Raw genomic sequence first — 9,318 nt, 5'->3', positions numbered from 1 at the left:
TCGAATATCTTGGTGCTAATAAAAAAAAAAAGTTGGATTAGGGTTTTGTATGGGCTCACATGACCGTCTCTCAACCCCCTTGAGGAGATCGGGTCGAATCTCTGTGCACAAAAAACGGACAAAGCGGCAAAGCCACTAAACCAATGTGACTTCGGATATAAAAGAACACTTGACCACCTACCTGTTGACTAAAAGAAAAGAAGGGTTGACCAGTCGATGAATTAAAAAAAAAACAAAAAACACTATTCTACTCGTGAAACGGATCCAGAGATGATAAGCTGATTTAAAAAGTTTCCATATTCTTTTCCTTGTAGAGTTTATTTGCCTTAAAATCGTTGAAAATCAAAAGAGAACTCCTTAAATTCATACCTTTTCTTTAGTCTTCGATGCCTACCAAATTAGGAAAAAATTTAACTCCTAAGGATTAACAAAATCTATTATGATTATCTCTTTTAGGACTTGTATATATTGATTTTATCATCACCAGATTCGGATTAGGTTTTCTCTGATTCCGCTAAATCTGATCCTTACAATTTTTTTATGATCTTTGCGGAGACAACAAATTTTGGTTTTTTAACGTTGCCCAAATCGTAACCGAAGTCTTAGTTTTCTCCAAGAACGCAAATTTGCGATCTTTGGGATCCGGGCAATCACTGTGTGTTTCAATGGCGGATCATCAAGAGGACGAAGATTTGAAATTGGCTCTTCAGATGAGTATGCAATACAATCCTCCGGAGCCGAAACGGAGTAAACCCATTGAAGAAACTGGATCCGGATCTCAACTCCGTGGTTCCTCCGGTGAATCGCCGGAGGCAAAAAGCCGGCGGTTGCAGAGAGAGATCATGGCTGCTGCAGCAGAGAAACGAATGATGGTGTTTCCTAAAAGCCCTCCTGCTCAAGCTAAGCCCAGAGCTCTAGCTCTGGCTTCGCCAATTGCGGTTGGTAATGAAGCTGTGAAGATCGGTGAAGCGATGAGATCTTGTGACGGTGATGGTTCTTCCGGGAATGAGTTATCGCCGGAAGAGTCAAATCAGTTGTTCACAATGGTGTTTGGAAATGAGGTATCGAAAAGTGTACTTGCACAATGGACTAATCAAGGCATAAGGTATGATTTTTCTTTAGCAGATTGATTCATGGATTGGGTTTAACTTTGTGTTCTTTTACCGATGAAATTCGACTGAGATTGTTTAAATTTTGTGTGCTTTTACCGTTCTTCCTAAGTTGAGTTGAAATTTGGGTGCTATTGGATTAGTTGCATTTACCAATGATGTGGCGTATTTGGTATTGATTATTGTGTATATTCATATAGAAGGAAGGCCTTGAAGAAGTTGATTCTTTGGATTGTAGTATTCAAAGTTTTCTCAAGCATTTGATCTTATATAGTTGGAGAGTTTGAGAAGTATAATGGCCTTTATTAATGAGAAAAGTCATGGTGTTGGTTCTGCCCTTTTTTTCCCAAATGGAAATGTAGCTGAGATGACAAGATTTGTCATAATTATTGGTGGTTAATATGGTTAATGACTAGTTAACGGATACAAACCTAGCCCTCGAAAACCTTTATAAAGTAGTCAGACACAGAAGCTAGATTCTCCATTTTTTGTTAGAAAACACAACCATAATCCCTTTAGTTCTTTTAAAAAAAATACCAAATCAATCAAACATCAATTAATCTCCCGTAAGTCATTGCTGCATATCTATCCGAATCAAACTTTTTTTGGAGAAACTCTACGGTGAAATGTACTTTAATTTTGACGGGTCACACTTTGGATGCATGATTACAGTGCTTGTATTTTTTTCATTTCTAATTTCAGAAACCAGATTTGCATAGTCTCGCGAAATGTTGAGTTATTCCATAACTTTTGTCTTCACGATATAATTTTGGACTATAGCTTGTTTGTGTCAGACATGTCATATGGTAACATAATCTTCAATAAAATACGTTCCTCGGTGAATTTTTAAGAGCTTGAAATTTCCATATGTGTGTTAGTCTCCTAGATGCTCAGTAATATCTCCTAAATGTGTTAGTAATTGATATATCTTGTATTGCCATAATGTTTGTCGTTCTTGCTGGTATTTGAGACATAGTATTTCACAATCAACTATGTGACTAATGTTTTTACTACACTTTCATAGGTTTAGCCCTGATCCTGAGACTACTATAGGCTTAGTGCAGCATGAAGGTGGTCCCTGCGGTGTTTTAGCTGCACTACAAGTAATTCTCTTGTTTTCCTTGTTCTGGCATGTTATCTAAGTTAATTGTAGTTGATGGTTTTCTGTAACATGTGAATATTCTTACAGTTGATCTTGACTGTTCCATTTTCTGTGTAGGCATTTGTTCTTAAATACCTTCTTTACGTTCCGGATGACATAGGTAAAGCTTCCCCAAGTTTGGGTGTCTGGACATTATCTAATCGTCATGTCTCGTCAAACTCTTTCTCTTCTGTACCAGAAGATGTAAAAACAAGGTGAAATATTCTCAGAAGATTTGTTAGACTATGATTCATGTCGCAATTTCAGTTATCATGGTTTAGTTCTCAGAATCTGTCATTCTATGTCCCTGATTTTGCAGGGCCCTTGTCAGGAGCATGTGTGAGATTCTATTTATGTGTGGAAACAATAACCGTGCTGTAATAGCGAGTTTCTCTAATTCCGAGAAGTCCATTATTAATCCGAAAGATGAGGTTAGTCAAACTTCACTTGTTCTTCATATTTGGTGCAATGATTGTTTTGCGTCCCTATTAGATGATTCCTTCTAATAATATTGGCAGGCAATGGCTAGTGGGCTTCCCATTGAGTCTGCTTCAGATTTGCAGAAGATCTTAAGATTCGAGACATTCACTACTAAATCCAATGCCCTTAGTAAGCTAGAAGGCACAATCACTGCTTTCCAAAGTCGCATGGGTGCTTTGCTATTCCTCATTTCAGCTTTACTCTCCCGTGGACTGGTATTGATGCAACCTTGATCCTTAATTTTTTGTTTTTGTTTGTTAACATTTGTACAAAGAGTCATACCTGAATAATAGATTAGGGGATTGAATTGACGTCTCAATTAATCATAGGGTTTAGTTTTTTCGAGCAACTTGGAATACTTTGATTTGGTCATGTGCTGCACTTGGCAACCTTTGATTTGGTCATGTGGTTCTTACTATTGAGGTTACAGCCAGAAAAGAGAATTCAACGTAATATAGAAAAAAATATCCGTTGATACGGCAGCTAATTCACTGTGTATCTAACAAATGGAAGCATGAATCTGATAAGTGTTAATTAACAGTACCAAATCAGCATTTTAGTAATCGAGGACAAGTAGAAAAATGCTTATGATTATTCTTTGATTCTGTCTCTGTTGTACGGTTCAGTAAGACATAAAGCTAGTTATTGATTTCTGATCTTAAGAGAACCAGAATATCATGTTCCAGACTAGATCATTGTTCCTTATGAGTGTACTACTGCCTAAAATTGTGAAAACTGTCTATGATAATTGCATTCCTAGTGTTGTAGCCATAAATAAATTCTTTTGTCATGAATAGGATACCGTTCAAACCGACAGAGATGATCCAAACCTCCCCCTAGTAACTGCACCATTTGGACATGCCTCCCAGGTAGTAGAACGAACTGATCCGTAACTTGTTTTTTACTCTTTATCCCTTCTTTTCCCTTGAGAGTATTGCTGATTTTTCTCTATGCCCGTTTTTTTTTTCCAGGAAATTGTAAACATGCTGCTGTGTGGAGAAGCGGTTCCTAATGTGTTTGATGGAAGGATGGATCTTGGAGGCGGTATGTTTCTAAAAGGTATATCTAAAAATGTGGAGGTGGGCTTCCTCACGTTGCTCGAGTCTCTCAATTTCTGCAAAGTCGGCCAGAATCTTAAATGTCCCAAATGGCCAATATGGGTTATTGGCAGTGAGTCACATTACACCGTCCTGTTTGCGCTGGATCCATCCGTCCAAGAAGAAAACGAGCTTGAGCTGAGAGAGGCTCAGATAAGAAGAGCTTTCGATGCAAGAGACCAAAGCGGAGGAGGAGGTTTCATCAGCGTGGAGGCCTTCCACCAAGTTATTCAGGAAACAAACATCAGACTCCCAACTGATAAGCTCAATGATATCTGTGCCACGGGGTTCATCGTGTGGAGCGAATTATGGCAAGTGATCTTGGAGCTGGACCGGAATTTGGGAGGGATAAAGGATTCAACAGGAATGATGGGTAAGAAAGTCTTTGATATTTATCACTTCAACGGGATTGCCAAATCCGACATTAACGGTGGTGGTCAAGCTATGGCTGTGGAAGGTGGGACGGTTCCTATGCAAAGGCCGCGTCTCACGAAACTAAACGTCTCTGTTCCTCCTAAATGGACACCGGAGGAGTACATGTCCTGCGCAATGCCGACGAGCTCTGAGAAAGACTCAGAAGTGAACCAGCCTAAACCGGTACAGCATGCACCATTGGTGGATTGTATCAGAACTCGGTGGTCGCGTGCTACTTGTAGCTGGATTGGAGATCCTCCAAGTATAGTCTGAAGAATGTTGTATTATGAGAAAAGCGGAAAAACGGGAAACTGCTGATTTGATTTTGGCGGTTTAGACGCGTTTGAACTTTCTTTGCGTTGTCCGTTTTTCCTTTTATGTTGTTCATTGATGTAGAATTTTTGTTATACCTGTTAAGATTGAACAATATTGAGACGAATAAATATTTCAATTGTTGGATGAAATTGCGTTCACTAACATTGATCTTGGGGCTGCTTCTATCATTATATATAAGGTAATATCTTTCACATATCCTTAGAGCCAGATTCCATAACATTTGTTTCTATCCTAATTTGTTTCAAAAAAGAAATCTAAATTATATTAAATTCACCAATTTAATTTGAATTTTTTCCAAACAAATTGGGATTTAAGCCGGAACAAATGTTGAACAAAAGAAATTGATTACAATTAAAACTATAAAAAAAAAAAGTCATTCTTTTAGGTCAAATATAGCATCTCAACCATAATACCCATAATTTAAATTAAATTACATTATATTTGATATGATTTCAATACCCAAATTATTTTTCATCTCCAACCACAACATCAAATATCACACCAAAAAAAAATATTCTTTATTATTATATTACTAAATTGAAAAATCTCTTTATATTTAATTTTATATTTATTTAATTAATTATTTTATTAATAAAATAAGTGAATAATGTTTATTGTTGTGAATAATATCAAACCAAATTTTGTGTAATACTGTTTATAACACTATATTTGGTGTTAGATTTTAGAGTTCTATTGGAGAAGTTTGGTGCAAAAATTACACCAAATTTGGTGTTATGCAGTTCCATTGGAGATGATCTTGACCATACCAGAATAACATAGTATACACATATAAAAGCAAAAGAAATCAAACAACTACATTGAATTAGGAAGAAAATAGATAGAATAAAAATAGCAAAGAAGGATAATGATAAGAAGATGAGGATGTTGAAGAAAAAAAACTAAAAATGTTGAAGAGAAAGAAATAGAAGATAATATTGCCAAAGTAGGATAAGGTGAAAATGAAGAATAAGAATCTAAATAATACAAAGAATTTAAAGAAGATGATGAGTAAAAATTGGTAAAAAAAAAAGAAGAAGAAGAAGTTGGAGAATACAAGGATGGTGAAAAAAAAGTAAAAAAGTCAAAGACAATGAAAAGAAGTTGAATGGGAAGAAAATTGGAAGATGATGTAGACAAAATTGAAGAGTGTGACAATAATGAGTTTTAAATAAGACAAGTCATAGGAAGAAGAAGAGGAGTAAAAATAGGAAAAAAATAGAAGAAGAAGAAGAAGTCCGGAAATACAAGGATGGTGAAAAAGAAGTAAACGGTGAAGAAAAGTAGAAGGAAAATAGAAAGAAGAAAAAAAATTGAAAAACAAAGAATAACAATATATTCAGTGATGAAAAAAAAATTACAATCGATAAAATAAAAACAACGGAAAATAAAATACATATTACTAATTCTCAGAATTAGCATATTCAGACTACAAGTGTTTGATTAATGCATTTTAAAGTTCAATATGAGCTTCTCAGTCCTTGACTTTCCTGTGTCGAGCTAAGAATTCTTGAAATCGAACATCTTCATTACTCTCTATCTCAACTTCAGTAGATGGGACTTCGGTTCGTTCTTCAATTATTGCATCGACATCACGTTCTTCCTCTATGATCATATTATGCATTATATCATGCAACACTCTCTTACTCCAAAAGCGTGATGGTCCGTTCACAATTGCAAATCTTGACTGAAATACTCAAAATGCATGTTGCACGTCTTTTCCACATGCTTCTTACTTCCTTGCAAATAATTTCTTTTTGGGACCACGTGGATTATGAATTCTTGAAATCGAACATCTTCATTACTCTCTATCTCAACTTCAGTAGATGGGACTTCGGTTCGTTCTTCAATTATTGCATCGACATCACGTTCTTCCTCTATGATCATATTATGCATTATATCATGCAACACTCTCTTACTCCAAAAGCGTGATGGTCCGTTCACAATTGCAAATCTTGACTGAAATACTCAAAATGCATGTTGCACGTCTTTTCCACATGCTTCTTGCTTCCTTGCAAATAATTTCTTTTTGGGACCACGTGGATTATGAATTGTTTGAACAAGAGTAGACCATTTTTGATATATACCAGCAGTTAGATAATAACACATATTATAATTTTTTTCATTAATAATATAATTAGCAGGTGGAGCAGTTTCTTCAGCTAGATTAGCAAAACGATGAGATGTCTCTAGGACATTGATATCATTGTTAGATCTCGGTAGCCCAAAAAATGCATGCCAAATCCAAATATCATAATCGGCTGTAATAATCGGCTACAGCTTCTAGAATCATAATAGGAGATCCACTACAACCAGCTTCTACAATATGCTAGTCCATTTCCAATGCACACAATCTAAACTACCCAACATACCTGAAAATCCTCGGCTTTCACCAATGTGGTGTAGCCGTGCAACATCGTTAGCGTTTGGTGATCGAAGATAACGGCTGAAAAAACACATCTAAAACAGCACGACAAAATCTCTTCATACTATCTATAGCTGTGGACACCCCTATTTTGACATACTCATCAGTGGAATCTGCTGGTGAACTGTACGCCAACATTCGAAACACTGCAGTCATTTTTTACAATCCAGACAACTGAAGTCTACCGACACCGTCTCTTCGCTGGAAAAAATAAGTGTCATGTCCTTGTATCGCTTCATGAATACGCGGAAACAAAGAGTGACTCATCCAGAATCTTCGTCGGAACATCGTCTCGGTATACAAAGGATTATTTAAAAAATAATTGTTGAAGAAGAAGAAGTTCATCTTTTAAGAGAATAAATAGATTTTGATGGTGATAATATTTTTAAGTTCCAAACATGATACCCATTTTATAAAGTACGCAAATGATCTAAGCCGTTGAATTTCTCTAGCAAAGATTTTACTGTTGCATTGATTAGTCACATCATGTCTATAACAATTAACACCTTCTAAGAAATTATAAATCAATCTACACCATTTAATTTCTCCGGAAAAGATCTAACCGTTTCATTGTTTAGTCACATCATGTCTTTAGCAATTATCACCTTCTGAAAAAAATATGAATCAATCTATAAACCATTAAAGGTAATCTTATAAACCCTTTTTGAGGGAAAAAATGAGGGAAACCATTGGAGATGTTCTTATGAGAAAATTACGAATCAATCTATAAACCATTAAATGTAATCTTATAAACCCTTATAAGTAATCTTATAAACCCTTTTAAGTAATCTTATAAACCCTTTTAAGTAATCTTATAAACCCTTATAAGATTTTGAGGGAAAAAATGAGGGAAACCATTGGAGATGCTCTTATGAAAAAATTACGAATCAATCTACACCCTTGAATTTCTCTGACCAATATCTAACCGTAGCATTGTTTAGTCAAATCATGTCTTTATCTATTATCATCTTATGAGAAAATAACGAATCAATCTACACCGTTGAATTTCTCTAGACAAGATCTAACCGTAGCATTGTGTAGTCAAATCATGTCTTTATCTATTATCACATTCTGAGAAAATACAAATCAATCTTCATTATTAAATTTCTCCGGCCAAGATCTAACCGTAGCATTGTTTAGTCAAATCATGTATTTCTCTATTATCATCTTATGAGAAAATTACGAATCAATCTACACCCTTAAATTTCTCTGGCCAAGATCTAACTTCTCTATATAAACGTATACTTCTCTTCGAATGATCATACATCTTCCATTCTTTTTTTTACCACCAATATTCCTTCTAAAATGACTTCAACTCGCTCTGCTTCATATTCTAATGAAGAAAATGTCATGTGTGGCTTCATGTTGAAAATTAAAGAGCAGAAATTGAAAATCAATTTCTTATTTATAGGGGAGCACCTCAGTATCAAGGTTTTTCCACCTTTAAAGAGTTGAGAAATATTACTCTAGACAGCATTAAATATACTTTTTGGAATAATAAGACCATCTCCATTGCAAGGATATAATGGAGTTGTAAGGATTTTTAAGTATTAAAAAAATTAGAAAAAGAGAAAAAGCTTATATCCCAGATTTATAAACTCTTGTGGAAGAACCTCATTTTAGTGGTATATAACACATGGCACCATATAATTGAAAAAAAGAAAGAGAGAAATAAAAAATGTTTAATATTTTTTAAGATGTCAAATTTAATATTAAACAATGTTTAACAACCCATCATATAAGAATGAGGGATGGAGATGCTCTAATACATCTTCGGAAACAATATCCAACAGCATTGGTTAATGTATCCCTGGTTTACTTTTGCTGAAGAAACCACCTACATATTAATGGCGATAGAGAAGAATTTAATATTTCCTTTAATATCTCTTTTTTTATATCTCTTTTTCATTTTTCATTATTTTTGCTGAAGAATTTAACCGTTTACTTTTGCTGAAAAAAGTAACTGCCTACTTTTGCTTTATATTCCAAAATCAATCGTACAACTATAATGAAATCTTGAATATAACATCTTTCAAGATTTTATTATAGTTGTACGATTGATTTTTGGAATACCATAGATAGAGTCTGGAGTTTGGAAGAAAAGAGGAACATCAAAAGGCTGTATTTGGTTAAAAGTCTGGGGAGGAGAGGGGTATAGCAAGGATGAAGTAATGAAAAAGGAGATATTAAATTCTTCAGCAAAAGTAGGCGGTTACTTTCTTCAGCAAAAGTAAGCGGTTAAATTCTTCAGTAAAAATAATGAAAAATTAAAAAGAAGATATGAAAAAGGAGATATTAAATTCTTTTCTATCACCCTTA

The 9,318-nt window shown here is 34.8% G+C and overlaps 2 protein-coding genes across 2 annotated transcripts; one reads left to right on the top strand and one right to left on the bottom strand.

Annotated features, from left to right (window-relative positions):
• Nucleotides 1-268: 268 nt before the first annotated feature.
• Nucleotides 269-4,715, top strand: LOC18010990 (ubiquitin carboxyl-terminal hydrolase MINDY-3). Its single transcript, XM_006393713.2, has 7 exons — nt 269-1,105; nt 2,134-2,212; nt 2,329-2,465; nt 2,570-2,681; nt 2,769-2,945; nt 3,528-3,599; nt 3,702-4,715. The coding sequence occupies exons 1-7, from the start codon at nt 666-668 to the stop codon at nt 4,512-4,514; spliced, it is 1,830 nt and encodes a 609-aa protein (XP_006393775.1). The 5' UTR covers nt 269-665; the 3' UTR covers nt 4,515-4,715.
• A 1,333-nt stretch (nt 4,716-6,048) lies between these two features.
• On the bottom strand, nt 6,049-7,155 carry LOC112083141. Its single transcript, XM_024150874.1, has 4 exons — nt 7,065-7,155; nt 6,947-7,020; nt 6,369-6,533; nt 6,049-6,261 (listed from the first exon to the last, which is right to left on the bottom strand). Exons 1-4 carry the CDS (start codon nt 7,153-7,155, stop codon nt 6,049-6,051), a joined length of 543 nt encoding a protein of 180 aa, XP_024006642.1.
• Between the last annotated feature and the right edge of the window lie 2,163 nt (nt 7,156-9,318).

The sequence above is a fragment of the Eutrema salsugineum genome, unplaced genomic scaffold, assembly GCF_000478725.1.
Source record: "Eutrema salsugineum unplaced genomic scaffold, Eutsalg1_0 scaffold_7, whole genome shotgun sequence".
NCBI lineage: Eukaryota > Viridiplantae > Streptophyta > Magnoliopsida > Brassicales > Brassicaceae > Eutrema > Eutrema salsugineum.
This window is presented reverse-complemented; position numbering and strand designations above follow the sequence as displayed.